General features: G+C 34.9%; 3 protein-coding genes and 3 non-coding genes across 6 annotated transcripts in view; 4 read left to right on the plus strand and 2 right to left on the minus strand.

Moving 5' to 3' along the window:
• The window catches only part of LOC129787507 (C2 domain-containing protein 5), a 970,947-nt gene that overhangs the window by 388,177 nt on the left and 564,469 nt on the right, over window positions 1–18,301 (plus strand). The gene's annotated exons all lie outside the window — the stretch shown is intronic.
• LOC129787369 (clathrin heavy chain) lies at window positions 4,317–15,107 on the plus strand (the record flags this gene model as incomplete). Its single annotated transcript, XM_055822911.1, is given in 4 exon segments — window positions 4,317–8,363; window positions 8,427–8,593; window positions 8,671–8,757; window positions 12,414–15,107. Coding segments are annotated over 4 exon segments (4,520 nt in total), but the record flags the coding sequence as incomplete, so codon positions are not given.
• Trnap-ugg (transfer RNA proline (anticodon UGG)) lies at window positions 15,251–15,322 on the minus strand. The gene has a single exon. It is a non-coding gene; the product is annotated as a tRNA-Pro (tRNA).
• Trnap-ugg (transfer RNA proline (anticodon UGG)) lies at window positions 15,627–15,698 on the plus strand. Its single transcript has one exon. It is a non-coding gene; the product is annotated as a tRNA-Pro (tRNA).
• LOC129787957 (ubiquitin-fold modifier 1) lies at window positions 15,879–17,463 on the plus strand. The gene is made up of 3 exons (XM_055823846.1): window positions 15,879–15,985; window positions 16,105–16,164; window positions 17,180–17,463. Exons 1-3 carry the CDS (start codon window positions 15,981–15,983, stop codon window positions 17,382–17,384), a joined length of 270 nt encoding a protein of 89 aa, XP_055679821.1. The 5' UTR covers window positions 15,879–15,980; the 3' UTR covers window positions 17,385–17,463.
• Trnay-gua (transfer RNA tyrosine (anticodon GUA)) lies at window positions 17,683–17,804 on the minus strand. Its single transcript has 2 exons — window positions 17,768–17,804; window positions 17,683–17,718 (listed from the first exon to the last, which is right to left on the minus strand). It is a non-coding gene; the product is annotated as a tRNA-Tyr (tRNA).

Raw genomic sequence — 18,301 nt, forward strand, 5'->3', positions numbered from 1 at the left:
AGGGAGTTGTCTGAAAGATTTATGTTCTGAAAATTGTTTGAGCAAAATTATGTAATTATGTAAAAAACTTATGTTCAATGTATTGAAATAAATGTGTCCTTTCAGCCACTGAAGAAGAGCCACAATTGGGCTCGAAAGCTTTGGCATAAATTGCTGCTTTTCCTTGGGTGAGCGGGAATTTTCCTCTGACGAACACCGGAAGCCTATAGCAACATAAAAAATCAATACGTCAGAATAAGAAAGGAAATATAAGCCTAATGGTAAAATATGAAGATGGTTACGTTAAAAATTTTTAAGCAATTAAAAAAATGACCGCCATTTTATCAGAACCCCTTCCCAACAAATGTAATGTAAAATAAATATTTTATTTTACAACCACGCTTTTTGGATGATGTTTCTCATATTTCCCATAACCATAAACTTGTTTTCCATGAGAATATTAATTTTTTTTATTTTAATTATTAATTTATTTGTTTCAATTTGGGAAAATATATATCTTATTAAACGTTATATAGCCCTATTTGTAGAATCAAAGATATGAATTAAAAAAGTCAATAATAATTTGGTATCCAAGATGGCGGTCGAAAGAATTTGAGGGCGAAATTCCGATTATTTTTTCCCCGACTATTCTCTGAAAGTAACAATCCTAAGACCTAAGCTCAATTTTCTGAAAGAACGTTTTATAATCCCTTCAAAAGTAGCTGGAATTATCTTAAAATAGAACTTTTGCCACGTAAGATTTCGTAAAACAGCTTAATTTAATTAGTTGGTATACCACAATCGTGGCATACCAAGTATTGTAATCGTCGGAAAAACCGACCACCTCAGATCGGGCTCAAACTTGGTATGAGCACGTTTTAGACTTCCCACATTACGAAAATGGTGGTGGAAAATTTTTGATCCGGCCGGCCTGCCGGCCGGCCGGCCGTCCTGCCGGCCGGTCGCCCAAACTTTGCCTTATAACTCGAGAACGGTAACAGATAGAGACTTCGGGTTTGAAGTTTTCTATAGAAATGTGGGTGTAAAATTTCATTTTTTCGCATTTTTAAAATTCAAGATGGCCGCCGTCCGCCATTTTGAACTACCGTCAACCACTTCCCTTATAGCTAGAGGTCTGAAATTTTAGTATGTTGTAGAGCTCAGTGAGACGTCTTCAACAACAATTCATACTTGACAATCGGTCAAGCCGTTTAGCAAATATGGCGACCTAAAGCAAAAAGTGTTTTTTCGATATAACTCGAGAACGGCTTGACCGATTTTGACCATCTTGGTATCAAATAAAAGGTTTCAGGAAGCCCTACAACTATCTGGAACATTTCAAGTTCCAAAAATGGCCGCAAGAGGCGCTAAAATCAAAAACAAAAATTGCCTAACTTTAAGGGGCTATATCTCCGAACATCTGTTATAGATTTCTTTTAAATTTAGATATGTTGTAGCCCGACTCAATATCTTTCATCAGTCCGAAAATGAAGAAAATCTATGTCGCCGTTTAGAAGATATGACCATTTGAAAAATTCTTGAATTTGAAAAGTTCTAAGAGCCATATCTCTTGAACGGTCTGTCCGATTTTGTTCAATTTGGTATCAAATTAAAGGGTTTGCAAAACTCTACAACTTTCTGAAACATCAGAAACCTCTAGAACCATTCCTTGAGGACAAAAAGTGCAAAAAACTGTTTTGATCAAACAAATATCCACCATTTTTGTTCTAGATGTGACCTTGAAAATTATTGAAATTTATGTCAATTTATAGCCTATTTTAATACCTTTCCAAATAGTCAAGAAATTTCTGTAGGTCTTATAGAACTAAAGATATGACCATTTTTATCAATTTCATAAAAAAAATCAACTTTGCCTATTAATTCTGCTCACAAATTAAATTACAACGCATAGACTGACCCATCCGCGTTGTGGTATACCAACTCTTATAACTGGACGCGTTATGATTGACTTTTCTATAAATAAATTTTGAGTTTTTCTTTTAGTTATAAAAACTTTGTAAATGATTAAATATATTAAGAATTTATTCAATAATGAAAAGCGGAAAAGGTATGGATTATCCTATGACATGTCGTCACGAAATCTTTTTTCAGAAATTAATCATTCGAGGGTGTAACATCCCATATGAAATGACGCAATATTTTATATGTAAATCATACGTGTGAGAAAATGCTTTTATGTTGCAGGAAAACCAGAAAAAAACGTTTTCTGGACTTAATGTCTCATAACACGTCTCCAAAAATCGTATGCCAGTGTTCTTTAGATCAGACATTACGGTAACGGACAAATTTAAAATAAACAAGGAATTTGTCAAAAAAAACCTTTCAAATGTTAGTGAGAAAGAAACTATATACCATAGATTCGTAAAAGTAATGTGCGAGTCTACCTAAGACTCGCCAATTGAAACTGCGAACCATTTCACTCGCATACACAAAATGCGAAAAATTTTTCTGTGTGTATGTCGACATATATTGCTTTGATTTCCTCGTTATTTGTCTCTTTCTCTTCAATAATATTCAATTCAAACAACATATTTTTATATTCTTCTGCTCTTTTCACACATCAGATGATTATATTGGGGCCTCCATGGCGTTATTTTACATGACAACAATAAAATGCCAAGACAAAATGGAACACGATATTAATAAATATTAATATTTTTATATTGCGACTTATCCTGACGCTTGGTCTTTGGAAAACCATGCCACACCCTTTTCCCGACATGAATATTTGCCATAGGTGATAAAATGCCATTGCATTTCACAAATTCAAATTTTTAATTATATTTTAATTGCACATAAAAAAATGGAATTTTCCAAAACCTTGTTGAAAGTATTTTTAAAATTTCTTTACACATCCTGAAACATGTTGGTCAAGTTATTTTGGATGCAAAAGTCTCAGATAATTAATAAATCGAATTTAATTTTAGCAAGTAAATTTTTGATTTGCCGCGCACGAATAATACGCCATTGAGCTCATTAACCTCCAAACCTTAAAGTCCATCTGTTGACAAAATATGAAATCAAAAATCTGGAGAAGGGCAGAAATTGGGAAGAAATAGGGCAAAAATTGGGAAGATTGTCGAAAGCATGTCGAATATTAGTCGACAAGCGGCCTTATTTTTTCCCTAATATTAAAGGAAATGGAGGAAGGAAAAATTTCGACAGACTGTCCACGCCCAATTCTCTATTGGGAAGGCGTCGAAACTTTTTCGAGATATCTTCCACTTGGGCTGCCCAATTTTTTTTACTTAAAAATAGGGCAGAAATTGGGCTGTTTGATAAGGAAATATGCCGAATATAGTATTACGAAAGATGATTTCCTTCCAAAATAGGGCAGCTTCTTTCGACATATTTTGGAAATTATTTCCACAAAGTCAACATTTGGGAAAATAGTTCTCGTTGGGTTATTCATCCGAAATGAAGAAAAAAATAAATTTTTATTCTTTTAAGTATGAAGATATTTGAAGTTTTTATCTGACATTTTACGTTTTTTTTGTCTATTATGAAATGTCAAAAATTAAAAAAATAAATATCACATGTTATTAATGAATGAACGTGAAATGTCAGAGAGTTTATATCCAGAGCTTTAGAAGAGAAACGTCAAACATTAAAAGAGACATATTAAAAAAAAAGAAAATAAAATGTCAAACGTTAAAATTGCAGAATCTGTCTAAATCTTCTTATTATTTTTTATTAAAATTATTAAAATTTTATTGGTCAGAAATTTTTATTTCTACAAAGATGAATAAACTCCTTTTAAAGGAAAACCAATCATTTTTTTTAAAATCTAATTCTTCATCCAAAAATATATTTTTTTTACTAAATAAATCACAAAATAAGCAAAACTTCCTTAATTTCTCCCCCATTTATTCTTTTCTCTCTCCTTCAAACACTTTAGAACTTTTTCTTTCTATTTAAAGTTTTTTTTGTTCTTTCAACCCATTTCATTCTCAATGACCGATCAAATAAAATGAAGAATGAAGCAAAGAAGGAAAATTTTGCATTTCTCTGCATTTATTTCGTTCAATAACTTTGGCAATAAAATGCAGGAGTTTATTAAAAGAAAAGAAGAAATTCTCTGTGTGGGTGTTACGTAAACAAAAACAGAGAGACAGAATGTGAGGGCAAACTCCAAAAAATTGGCTTCAATTGAATTAAATAAATACGATTGAGAGTGAGAAGAAGGAGAAGAAGAACAATTGATAAATTGATGGCGCACGAGGTGCAAAAGAATCATCATCATTTGGGTGGTTATTTATAAAATCAATTTGAAGAAGAACAAAAAGTTCTAATATGGGAATGTTCTGTGAATTTAGGAATCTCTGCGCAGCAGAATCGTGTTGTTGGCGCTATGCAGCTGTATTCGGTTGAACGGAAATGCTCTCAGGCAATTGAGGGGCATGCTGCATCCTTTGCCACGTTCAAGATGGAAAAGAATCCGGAGCCGTCGGTTCTCTTTTGTTTTGCCGTACGCGCTGCTCAAGGTGGGAAGTTGTATATTATTGAGGTTGGGACACCGCCAACGGGTAATCAGGCATTTGTGAAGAAGTCCGTGGATGTTTTCTTCCCACCTGAGGCGCAAAATGACTTCCCTGTGGCAATGCAGGTGTCTGATAAGTATGACGTCATCTACTTGATCACAAAGTACGGTTATATCCATTTGTATGACATTGAGACGGCCACGTGTATCTATATGAATCGCATTTCGGCCGAAACAATCTTCGTGACGGCACCGCATGAGGCGAGCGGGGGGATTATTGGGGTGAATAGGAAGGGACAGGTGTTGTCGGTGACTGTTGAGGAGGATAACCTCATCCCGTACATCACGAATACGCTGCAGAATCCCGATCTGGCCCTGAGAATTGCCGTTCGGAATAACTTATCTGGGGCCGAAGAGTTGTTTGTGCACAAATTCAACAATCTCTTCCAGAATGGGCACTATGCCGAAGCAGCGAAGGTTGCTGCACTCGCCCCAAAGGGGATCCTTCGTACTCCGCAGACAATTCAGAGTTTCCAACAGGTCCAAACCCCGGCAGGATCAACTTCGCCGCCCTTGCTGCAATATTTTGGGATTTTGCTCGATCAGGGAAAGCTCAATAAGTACGAATCTTTGGAGCTGTGTCGTCCGGTTTTGTTGCAGGGCAGGAAGCAGTTGTGTGAGAAGTGGTTGAAGGAGGAGAAGCTTGAATGTAGCGAAGAGTTGGGAGATTTAATCAAGCCGACCGATTTAACACTCGCTCTGTCCGTCTATTTGCGTGCAAATGTCCCCAATAAAGTGATTCAGTGTTTTGCGGAGACAGGGCAGTTTCAGAAGATTGTCCTGTACGCCAAGAAGGTGAACTACACACCTGATTACATCTACTTGCTGCGTTCGGTGATGCGAACAAACCCCGAACAGGGAGCAGGCTTTGCAGGGATGTTGGTTGCTGATGAAGAACCCTTGGCTGATATAAATCAGATTGTTGATATTTTCATGGAGCAGAATATGGTGCAACAGTGTACGGCTTTCCTTTTGGATGCACTGAAGCACAATCGTCCCAATGAGGGTCCACTGCAGACGCGTCTGCTTGAAATGAACCTCATGTCAGCACCCCAAGTTGCTGATGCAATTCTCGGGAATGCCATGTTCACGCACTACGATCGGGCTCACATTGCCCAGCTCTGTGAGAAGGCGGGACTCCTTCAGCGTGCCCTTGAGCACTACACGGATCTTTACGACATCAAACGCGCTGTCGTTCATACGCATCTCCTCAATGCTGATTGGTTGATTAGCTTCTTCGGAACGCTTTCCGTTGAAGACTCCTTGGAATGCCTGAAGGCCATGCTAACGGCTAACATTCGTCAAAACTTGCAGATTTGCGTTCAAATTGCAACAAAGTATCACGAACAGTTGACAACTAAGGCCCTCATTGATCTCTTTGAGGGCTTCAAGAGCTACGAAGGGTTGTTCTACTTCCTCGGTTCCATTGTGAACTTCAGTCAGGATTCCGAAGTTCACTTTAAGTACATTCAAGCAGCTTGCAAGACAACACAGATTAAGGAAGTCGAACGTATCTGTCGTGAGTCGAATTGCTACAACCCGGAGCGCGTCAAGAACTTCCTGAAGGAAGCCAAGTTAACGGATCAACTCCCCTTGATTATTGTCTGCGATCGCTTTGACTTTGTTCACGATCTCGTCCTCTATCTCTACCGCAATAATTTGCAGAAGTACATTGAGATCTACGTGCAGAAGGTTAATCCGTCGCGTTTGCCAGTTGTCGTTGGGGGACTCCTTGATGTTGATTGCTCTGAGGACATTATAAAGAATTTGATTCTCGTTGTGAAGGGACAATTTTCAACGGATGAACTCGTTGAGGAGGTGGAGAAGCGTAACAGGTTGAAACTCCTTCTGCCGTGGTTGGAGTCCCGTGTGCACGAAGGTTGCACTGAACCGGCAACGCACAATGCTCTGGCTAAGATCTACATTGATTCCAACAACAATCCCGAACGTTTCTTGCGTGAGAATCAATTCTACGATAGTCGCGTTGTTGGCCGGTACTGCGAGAAGCGTGATCCACACTTGGCATGCGTTGCGTACGAACGTGGACAGTGCGATAGGGAGTTGATTGCGGTGTGCAATGAGAATTCACTCTTCAAGTCCGAAGCAAGATACCTTGTACGTCGTCGTGATGCCGAATTATGGGCTGAAGTGCTCTCCGAGGCAAATCCCTACAAGCGCCAGCTTATTGATCAAGTTGTTCAGACGGCATTGAGTGAGACTCAGGATCCCGATGATATTTCCGTGACGGTTAAAGCCTTCATGACGGCAGATCTGCCGAATGAATTGATTGAGCTGCTGGAGAAGATTGTTCTTGATTCGTCTGTCTTCTCGGATCATCGTAACTTGCAGAATCTTCTCATTTTGACGGCAATTAAGGCCGATAGGACACGCGTGATGGACTACATTAATCGTCTTGACAACTACGATGCTCCGGATATTGCAAACATCGCGATAAGTAATCAACTGTATGAGGAGGCCTTTGCAATCTTCAAGAAGTTCGACGTCAATACATCAGCTATTCAGGTTTTGATTGAACAAGTTGAGAATCTTGAGCGTGCCAATGAATTTGCAGAGCGTTGCAATGAACCAGCTGTTTGGTCACAACTTGCTGGAGCTCAGCTGCAGAAGGGCCTTGTTAAGGAGGCCATTGATTCTTACATTAAGGCCGATGATCCCAGTGCGTACATGGATGTGGTGGAGACTGCAAGTAAGAATGAATCCTGGGATGATCTTGTGCGTTACCTCCAAATGGCACGCAAGAAGGCACGTGAGAGCTACATTGAAAGTGAACTGATCTACGCGTATGCCCGTACAGGACGTCTAGCTGATCTGGAGGAGTTCATTTCAGGGCCCAATCATGCGGATATTCAGAAGATTGGTGATCGTTGCTTCAACGATGGGATGTACGATGCAGCAAAGTTGCTCTACAACAACGTCAGCAACTTTGCACGCCTGGCTATTACGCTTGTTCACTTGAAGGAGTTCCAAGGAGCTGTGGACAGTGCTCGTAAGGCTAATTCAACGCGTACATGGAAGGAAGTTTGCTTTGCATGCGTCGATGCACAGGAGTTCCGTTTGGCTCAAATGTGTGGCCTTCACATTGTTGTTCATGCCGATGAGCTTGAGGACTTGATTAACTACTACCAGGATCGTGGGCATTTTGAGGAGTTGATTGCCCTGCTTGAAGCAGCTCTTGGCCTTGAACGTGCCCACATGGGAATGTTTACAGAGCTCGCAATTCTCTATTCAAAATACAAACCAAGCAAGATGCGTGAGCATCTGGAGTTGTTCTGGTCTCGCGTAAACATCCCAAAAGTTCTCCGTGCTGCCGAACAGGCGCATCTGTGGTCAGAGCTTGTCTTCTTGTACGATAAGTATGAGGAGTTTGACAATGCCGTCCTGGCAATGATGTCCCATCCAACGGAAGCATGGCGAGAGGGTCACTTCAAGGATATCATTACAAAAGTGGCAAACATTGAGCTGTACTACAAAGCAATTCAGTTCTACTTGGACTACAAGCCACTCCTACTGAACGACATGCTCCTGGTGCTGGCACCACGAATGGATCACACACGCGCCGTGAATTTCTTCACAAAAACAAATCATTTGCAACTGGTTAAGCCGTATTTGCGTTCAGTGCAGAATTTGAATAATAAAGCAATCAATGAGGCACTGAATGGGTTGCTGATTGAGGAGGAGGACTACCAAGGACTCAGGACGTCCATTGATGCCTTCGATAATTTTGACAACATTGCCCTAGCGCAGAAGTTGGAGAAGCACGAATTGACGGAATTCAGACGTATTGCTGCCTACCTCTACAAAGGTAAAGGATCTAACTTTCTAGCTTCTGGCTCAATTTCTTTAACGTTTTCTCTGAAATTTCTAGGCAACAATCGTTGGAAGCAGAGTGTGGAGCTCTGCAAGAAGGACAGACTCTTTAAGGATGCAATGGAGTATGCGGCTGAATCGCATCAGCAGGAAATTGCTGAAGAGCTGCTTGGATGGTTCCTGGACAGAGGCGCATTCGATTGTTTCGCCGCCTGCCTTTTCCAGGTACTTTTCAAAGGTTTTTCATTACTTTTGGATGATTTTTCATTAACTTTCTTCTCGATTTTGTTGCTTCTTTACAGTGCTACGACCTTCTACGACCCGACGTTATCCTCGAATTGGCATGGAGACACAACATTATGGACTTTGCAATGCCCTACTTGATCCAGGTGAGTTCCCTTTCTAATTTTTTACTCTTCTTATCAATTCTTTTATGTTTTGGAGACAAGGGGGTGATTGATTGTTGGGCAATGTCAGAGCAAAATAATGAATAAGTTGAAACGATAAATGCTTGACAACAAAACATTCCGGAATGGAGAGAATTCTCAATGAGATCGTCGATAAGGCATCGGCTTTAGTTTTTCTTAAACCAAGCTTTATTTACATACTTATACCAGGTTTCAGTATTATAAGCTGAGCTTAAGTTTTCTAATCGGGGTCTTTCTATTAAACTAAATCTCAGTTTTTTTTTAAAGTTAAATATTAAGTTCTTTTAAACTAGACCTTATTTTTTTAACTGAGCTTAAGTTTCCTAAGTCCTAAGTCATAGGTAGGCTTAAGTGCATTCTAGCTAGACCTAACCTGCTTTAAATGCAAGATCTCAAAAAATGCAAGTTTGACTTAAAAACTTAAGCCTGGCTTAAGAAACAAAGTTAAGCTGTTTATTAGGTCAGACCTATCTTTTTTTTCTTAAGCCAAACCTTAGTTTCTTTAGGTCAGTCTTTTAAGACGCATTCAGACTCAATTCAGCCTGATTTAATCTTGAAACTTCAAAAGCCTGACTTTAAAAAAAAACTTAAGTCTAGTCTTGCTAAAAAATCTTAATACTGACTTTAAAAACTTAAACCTAGTTTGAAAAAAAAAACAGATCTAGCTCAAAGAAGTATTTTATGGTTTAGAAGAACTCAGATCTGACTTAAGACGATTTTCCTTTACCTATTCCAATTTCTTGAGGGCGTAGCAACATTTAGCATAGAATTACTCCAATTTTGTATCATTAAACTTGGAGCATAAATGCCGCAAATGCTCGGTTATGAATAAGTCAATAGAGGAAGGAAAAAACTCGGAAATGATTATCGATTGAAAATTTGCTTTTTTTTTCAGAAGCAAAAACCTTCCGTCAGGAATTTCCTTTTCAATATTAATTTCTCCATTAGTCGGATAATAATTCGCTCATTAGTAATTCATTTCCGCATAATTTGAGGGTGGAAGGAGGCTTTAAATATTAATGAGATTCAATGTAATAGTTTCCCATTAGATGCAAGATTTTAATTTATTTATGTGAAATGTCTTTAAGGTGGTAAAGGTTAGACTTTGGGAGCTTGAGAGAAGTTTTAATGAGAATTTGTTGCCTTTCTAAGGGGTTAAATAGTTCAATTTTGAACTTTTTCTATTAATTTTTATTGATATTTTATAAAGAAAAATTAGGAAAAAATATTAAAGAAAAAGAAGCTTAAGAATAAAAAAAAACTACAGGGGTGGACAAAATAAGGATTTAACACATTCGAATCCAATACTTTACCCGTAAAAATATTTTTTACGCTATGTGTAATAAAAAATATATTCGCCGTAAAATATTACCCAGCTGGCTTACAGTATAATATTGTTTCAGTATAAAAATAATATTACTTCGGATGTTAATTTTATTTATTAAAGCTTATAAAAATAAAAATGATAAGTCTTTGTTGAAAAACAGAATTACTGAGTAATAAAATCGTGCAAAACTAGATTCAGAATCATTTGATTAATGACAATTTTATAAACAATTTTCAAGGAAATTCGAGTTGATTTTTAAGTTAATTTTGAAGATATTGTCCTAAAAAATTATACCTAATTAATTATAGCCTTACTTAGCGTAAATAATATTCTCACTGATTTATTACCTACTGGCAAGGGGATCCCAACCCCGAGAAATCAGTACTTTTAGTGAGGCAGCAGGTTCTTCCGATCAAAATATGCGATCAATTTGCACAATTCCACTTGCAATCGAAAGTACATTTAATTAGCTCTCGGTTGATCCCTTCTCATAATCGAAATAACATTATTAATATAAAAAAAGTTAAAGTGTTTCTCGGGAATCGGTCGAGATTGGGCGAGATTCGAGAATTCCTCAACAAAAAGTGACTTTTCTTCACTGAAAATGAGGTTAAACCATCCCCTTGCCTACTGGGGTTTTTTAGGAGAAGAATACTCCTTCCGGAAGCGTCGGCAGGCAGGAATCCAAGAAGGAGTATTCTCAGCATTTATTACAGCATATTCATGCCATAGAAATTTTCTTTTATTCGTAGCATGAATAGTGTTTTGTTCGCAAAGAATTTTTGAAAGAAATTTTAGAAATCTTAGCAAGAAAAGTGTTCTGACGGCGTAGAAGTAACGTAAGGTCAGCCGGGTTTTATTTACAAGTATTTTTTACGCCTCGTAAAAGTTGATCTTTCTTATAAAGTTTCAAAAAAATCATGAAATAAAATTTAATTAAAAAAAAGAAAGAAATAGAAAGAAATTTAAGGGAAAATTCTTTTAAATAAAACCGAAAAGTAATAAATTCAAGCCGAAGAGTTCTAGTTTCAAAAGACTAAATTCAAGCCGATAAATATTTAGTTTTCAATCCCAAAACAGCACAAATTGAGGAACAAAACTTAAAAAAAAACATCAAAACCTAAAAAAGGACTAAATTTAAATCGAAAAGGAGCAAATTAATGCTAAAAAGTAGTAAATTGAACCCAAAAAACATATACTAAATATAAAAACCAAAAAGTCCTAAATACGTTTTTGGGTTCATTTCGGTTTTGAGTTGTTCGGTTTTTAGCAAAAGATGTTCATCAGATCTTTGGAAATATTCAGATGATTCGCTTAAAAAACCAAAATATTTGCCAGATAAACACACCTTGTATTAGAATGTTGTGAGAGTGCGTAGAACAAGCGAAAGGTCAGCCGGGTTTAATTTATTTACAAGTATTTTTTACGTCTGGTGTAGAAAAATCTTATAAAGGGCCATATCGTAAAATATTGACTTTTATCGTAAAAGTCTTTAATACTTTAATACTTTATTTTTATTCCTAATCAATTACAATGTTCTTTTACAACCAATTCAATTTTCATTAATTAATTAATTAGTCTTCAAAAGAATCTTCTATAAGATAAAAAATATTTTACGCAGAATACCGATTTTTTTATAATAATTTTTTTTTAATTTCATCAGTATTCCACAAAATTGTGAAGAATTTATCAAATGCGTGGTGGGCAGAATTCTTTTTTTAATATTATTATTATTTGTTTATTTTTAATAAATAAATTATTTAGTTGATAATCAGCAAAAACTAAACAAAAAACATGATTTTGGGTCTTATTCAGCGAACAAGAAACCCTTGAAATCTTTGAATTTTTTTACTGAAATTTTAAGATTTCGAGGGTTTCTTGTTTGCTGAATTAGGCCTTTTACCTTCATAATTTTAGTTTGAGGTCAAATTCTATCAAATTCATAATTTTTCACATCATCAAATGGCATAAAATTGCTTAAAAAATGCTCATAAAAGGACCTCCAAAACTTATTTTTATCATAAAAGAAAAAAAATCTCGATAAAACTTTTACACTGAATACCAATTCTATTTTTTTTGGAGACTTTATAAAAGTTTGGAGACTCGTTTTATATGCTGAATACTGAAATTCTTTTATCTTTTACGCTGAATATGGCCCAAAGTTTCAAAAGACATAAAATAAAGTTTAATTAAAAAGAAATAAAAAAGAGTCAATTTTAAAGAAAAATTCTTTTAAATGACTCTTAACTTTCTTTTTATTCCTTTAACGTTCGTTGTCCTCTCATTGCAGGTGATCCGTGAGTACACATCGAAGGTGGAAAAGTTGGAGCTGAATGAGGCACAGCGACAGCAGGAGGGTGAACAGGCGGAGCACAAGTCGATGATTCTGCCGGAGCCGCAGCTGATGTTGACCGCCGGCCCGGGGATGGGGGTGCCGCCGCAGTACGCTCAGGCGTACGGCGTGCCTGGATATGCGCCCAATATGCCGTACCAGGGGTACAGCATGTAGGGCGGCGAGAGCATCCTCCTCGGGGGCCTCGCGAGCCCCACGCAGCATTTAGTGAAACTCGTTACACTAAGCTTTGACATAGTTAGATCCATCTTGAGCCGTACAATTCGCATGTAGAGACCCCACAATTTCTCTTTTTTTTTTGTATTTTTTTGTTCTCTCCTTACGCGCAATCCCCCTCCCCCCTCCCGTTTAATTTCTTGCCCTGTTTACTTCACTATCCCTTCCTCCCCCGCACACGCTTCAAGTCTCATTGACAGCCCCAAAGTTGGTTGTCTGTTAGATGTGTGTACATACAAACAAAACAAACAAACATTAAAGAAAATACAACAAGCATATAGATGATGAAATTATACATAAAAAAAATTAAAAAATAAATAAATAAATATATTATTAAAAAAAAAGAAAAATCAATGTAAGGATTTAGTTAGGGGATGGCAAATGGAAAGAAATAAGTCCTTAATTCTTAATGATAGAAAGAGAAATTGAGAGAAATCATAAAATTCATTGACGCACTGAGAGTTTAACTTAAAGAGAAACAAAATTGTAGAGAACAAAATTCAGATCGAAAATTAGTTTATTAAAAAAAAAAAAATCAGAGCTAAATATTATTAAAAACAAATTATATATTTTGTTTTTTTTTTTCAAGTTAAAAAGGAAAATATTAAACAAAAAATTTTATGGGGAAGCGAAAAACAAAGATGGAAAACTAGGAAAGAGAAAAACGGGAAAAAAATACTTTCAGTATTTATAAAGAAAAAAGAAACAAGATTTTGATGGAATGAGAAAGGATTTTTTTTGTGTAATATTTACTTATATATAAATTGCAAAAGGTTTAAAAGAGTAAAAAAAAAAAAAGTAAATTTCTAATAAAAAGAAAAATATATATTAAAAATTAATCTTAAAAATAAAATATTTTGCCTATAAGCATAAATAAAAAAAATGATGAAAAAGTAGAAAGTATAAATTAATAGTTAAGTAAAATATTTAGCATTCCTTTTAAAAACAAAGCAAAGTAAAAATAAACTTGATTTGCCCCCTCTTTTGTTGTTAATGCTCTTTATTTTTATTTTCATTAAACTATTATTCTATTATTTCTCTTTATTTGTTTATTTTTTTTTAATAAATAGAAAACTTTAACAAGAACACTAATCATTGATTTTTTTTTCAGAAGTTTTCCAATTTATTGCAAAGATGGTGATGAAAGAAATTGAGAAAATTGAAAAAAAGATATTCTGCCGTTTTCTCATTGAATTCGGTGTAATTGGTAAGTCAGCGGTGGCCGTAAGAATTCACGTAACGTTAGAAAAAAAACGAATAAAAAGATTTCTTTTGAAAATATTTTTAAATGACTTTCTTGAAGAATTTTTACGTAGATATGAAAAGACTTCTTTTAGTATTGAAGAATTTATTGAATAAATTTTGAACAAACAAGGAAATTAATCCTTGATTTAGAATAATTAATTCGAGCCTATTTATTACTTTTTTATTAGAAGTTTTAAAAAGAATTTTTTAAAGTATTTATTTTTGAGAATTTAGTGATTTTTTTTAATCAAGAAAACGTCCTTAAAAAAAAGTAAAAAAAAACCTAAATGATCATTTTATAGAAATAAAAGATTTTTCCTTGTAGACCAGTGAATGTTAATCTGCTCAGGCGTGAGATTCTTATTTATTTAGAAGAATTTGAAATTCTTTTTTGTCTTTCATTTTAACCCGAAAAAGAACTTTCCTAAAATTTATTTTGATAAAAATCCTTTCAAAAATGTTTTTGAAAACTTGAATAAAATTGAAATAAAAAAGAATTTTAAGTAAAAAATATTTAATAAAATTAAACATAAATTTATTTCTTCTGAATTTAGGAAGTCAGTAAGTTCCTAAACAAAAGGAATAGAAAACCAATGAACTGATTAAAGAAATTTTATTTAATTTTACAAAAAAAAAAGTTTTTATAAAAATCAATTAATTTAATAATAATAAATTAAAAATATTCATTTTACCATCTTTGCGATAAAATTGAAAACTTTCTTCATTTCAGCCAAAATAGAAGAAAATGAAAAGAAAAACCTCCACACAGTTTTAAGCATGAATCAAGTGAGAAAGGAAAGAAAGAAAGAAACGAAGAGAGAGCGAGTATAGTTTTTAGAACAAGAAAAAAATAAACAATAAAAATAAAATTAACACATGAAAACATTTTTCTTTTCAAATTACATAAGAAAGTAAATAGAATGGTAAAAAAAACTAAAAAAAATGAAAACGAAACGAATTCAACATTAATGGGAAAATTAAAAAAAAGAAGAATCATAAATATTGTAAAAGAAGAAATCTTTAAGGAAAAAAAAATTACGATGAAAAGCAAGAAAATATTTTGATTGTTGATAATTTAACTCCTGATAATAAATACATATATTATTATTATATAAATATATATATACTTGAGTTATATTAAAAGTAAGAATAAAAAAATATTTAAAATGATTTCATTGTGATTTTTTTTGGGTGTTCTTGAGGGTTTTCCGGAGATTTTCCTTAACTTCATTCGTCTTCCAAATCCTTTCTTGATTTTCTTGCCTGATTTCCGCAATAAATTTGAGAAAAAAAAGGAAATATAGTCAAAAAACGGGCTCAACCGGGATTTGAACCCGGGACCTCTCGCACCCAAAGCGAGAATCATACCCCTAGACCATTGAGCCGCTTGTAAAGCTCACAAACCAACTTCGTTCCCTTCCTTCGTGCAATCCACATTCGCGCAGCAGCCGATATGTTCTTTATCTTAACGAGAGAAATTCTTAACGAAGATCCTTCTTCGACTTTTCCTGAAATATCCTTTGACAGACTTAATGAAAAAAAAATTAACAAAATTTCACTATTTTCAAGCAATATTAAACTTCTTTCAAAGCCTTCAGATACATTTTTCAGCTTGATAAATTCGATACAAAATGATCAAAAAATGCGCGAAAAAAGTGCGGGAGGTTCTGCAAAGAGCTTTCGTTAAGTGGCTCAATGGTCTAGGGGTATGATTCTCGCTTTGGGTGCGAGAGGTCCCGGGTTCAAATCCCGGTTGAGCCCACTTTTTGATTCATTTTTGAAGGTTATTTTCTTTGTATTCTTAATCCTATTTCTTTTATTTAAGTAAGCCAAGTAAGCAATCAGGATTTCTTTTTTTTCTCTTTCAATTTATTGATTAAAAATTTCATTCAAATACAAAGGCAGTGGCGCCACTTGAGCTGTCACAGTGACAGATGAAAGTCTCCAAAATTATATATTTTGTTGATGAGGTGGCCGCGACATGCTGTAGAAGTTTTCACGAAAAAATAGGAAATTAGTAAAGAAATTTAAATAAATTCCATCATGGCGTAAGTTTTAAAGTTTCTCACTTAATTATTCTTTAAAAAAAACCTTTAAAAACCTTTTTTTATGTAAGTTGAAAGTGAAAGTTTTGATAATCGTAGGTTTTCTTTTCTTTTTCCTGCAGTGCTTCAAAGGTTACATTCAAAATTACCCTCACGTCTGACCCCAAGCTCCCCTACAAAGTGTGAGTATTTTTTACAAAATCTCAGCTTTTTTGAGAACTGGAAAAGGAATTCTTTTGAAGGAAAGAAAATTTCTAATAAGAATGATTTTTGGAGATTTAGCCAAGACACAGAAGTGGGTGATGTGCTCGGGTTATTTGAAACTCAACGAAGGGGAATTTAGCTGGCGAAAAATAAAAACAATATTCGTTGTAGGGAAGAGCTAAAAATTAATAATTACTATTTATAATTAATTAGAAAATGTGGGTTATTCTTAAGAATTTATTTTAATTTGAAATTAAATCATTTTTTCATTTAAAATTATTGAAAAAATATTAGAATTTTTATTTTTAAAGAATTCGGATTCTGATATTTTTAAAAGAATCCGGGAATTTTTTAAAATTTTTGTAAAGTCTAATTTCAAAATTGTCTAGAAAAGTCAAAATTCTCAGCAAGAGTTCTTGAAAGTGTAAGATTAAGAATTTTTCCTTTAACCGAATCTAATAATTTTTTTGTGAAAATAAAAACTTTTTATGCTATTATTATGACTTTAAATTAACCAAAAGAAAAATTCCGAGTGTATACTAAATGGGCAAATCTAGTTGAAAGAAATTTTAAAAATCTTTTCAGTCTTGATCTTCCCTAATAATTTGTTTTTTTTTTAAATCAAGTTAACCCTTTCGCGTTTTTTGGGTTCTTCGCTAAACCAAACGTGAAACATTTAATAATTATTCCAATTATTTATGAATTTAATTGTTTTTCCAATTTTAAAATGCATCAAATTCACGCTAGAGAGTCCAAAGAAGACGTTCTGACTGAGAAAAATCCTCTAAAAACATCTAGACAATAAATATCGTCATAAAAAGAGCGCACGTTTTACGTGGACGCGAAAGGGTTAAACGAAAAAAATTATTAAAATTTTCTTTTAAGTTCCTTTTAAAATTAATTTTAGTTTTAATTTGATTTAACTTTCTCAACCAACTGCTGATATATTTTCAAAATGAATTTCTTATTATTATATATTCTTTTTTCCACCAGATTGAGCGTCCCGGAGGCAACTCCCTTCACGGCTGTGCTGAAATTCGCAGCTGAGGAGTTCAAAGTGCCCCCAGCAACGAGCGCCATCATCACTGACGACGGTATTGGCATCAGCCCTGCTCAGACTGCTGGAAATGTTTTCCTCAAGCACGGCTCGGAGCTTCGACTGATTCCCAGAGATCGTGTGGGCAGGAGAAAACCTTAAGGAACTAATCTTTCTATTTCTGTGTTTATTTTCTATGCGGTCGGTATTGTTTTGCAATAAAATTCGCTTCTAAAATCCATCTTCAAACTTTTTTTAGAGTCTTCTCTTTGCTAATTTTGGGATTTTTGTGAGAGCTTCCGGGAGTTTTCTACAATTCCGGGAAGCTTGAAAAACTTATAAAAAATTATTCAAAAGAATTTTATTTCAATTCAAAATGAAATTCAAGCACTTGCAAAATCGTGGTCTTTGAGTATTTTTAAAGATTTATTCGAAAATCCTTGAATTAGGGACAAAAAATTCCTTCGAGCCGGATTTGAACCAGCGACCTATGGATTTCTGGGGCATTTCCCATGGAATCTGGTGGATTTCATGGGTATCTCTCTCTACAGTCCACCGCTCTACCAACTGAGCTATCGAAGGCATGTCTATCAGAGCGATTCCGGTGACTTTCTCCTCTGAATGTGGCCTCCAAAAGTCACGGCGTCAGCAACGCCAAACTCTGCACCACGATCACCAAGCGATCGCATTTCCACGCCAATTTATTGGCCACACTTCGCTTCGTTTTTTATTGCTTTTTTGTATGAGAGAGAGAGGAGGCCCAGTTGATAAGGAGAGTCCGCTGAAGTTGAGCGTCTGAGTTGAAATAAATGCTCGATCGGAAATTGTTCTTTCTTGGGATCAAGGGATCTGCTGGGAAGAGATCGTGAAGAATCTGTTGAGGAAAGGGGATGATCTCAAAGAGATTGAGAAAAAAATTGATCAGAGGGAAAGTATCCACGATCATGTAATGTTCAGAAGATTTTTCATGCGAAGAACAGAAGAAAACTTTTTTTTAATTGAATAATTTAAATCTTAGAATTTTTTATATTTTTAAAACATATTTTTAATTTTTAAGCAATGAAGAACCCAGAAAATCA

Source organism: Lutzomyia longipalpis, chromosome 1, assembly GCF_024334085.1.
Source record: "Lutzomyia longipalpis isolate SR_M1_2022 chromosome 1, ASM2433408v1".
Classification (NCBI taxonomy): domain Eukaryota; kingdom Metazoa; phylum Arthropoda; class Insecta; order Diptera; family Psychodidae; genus Lutzomyia; species Lutzomyia longipalpis.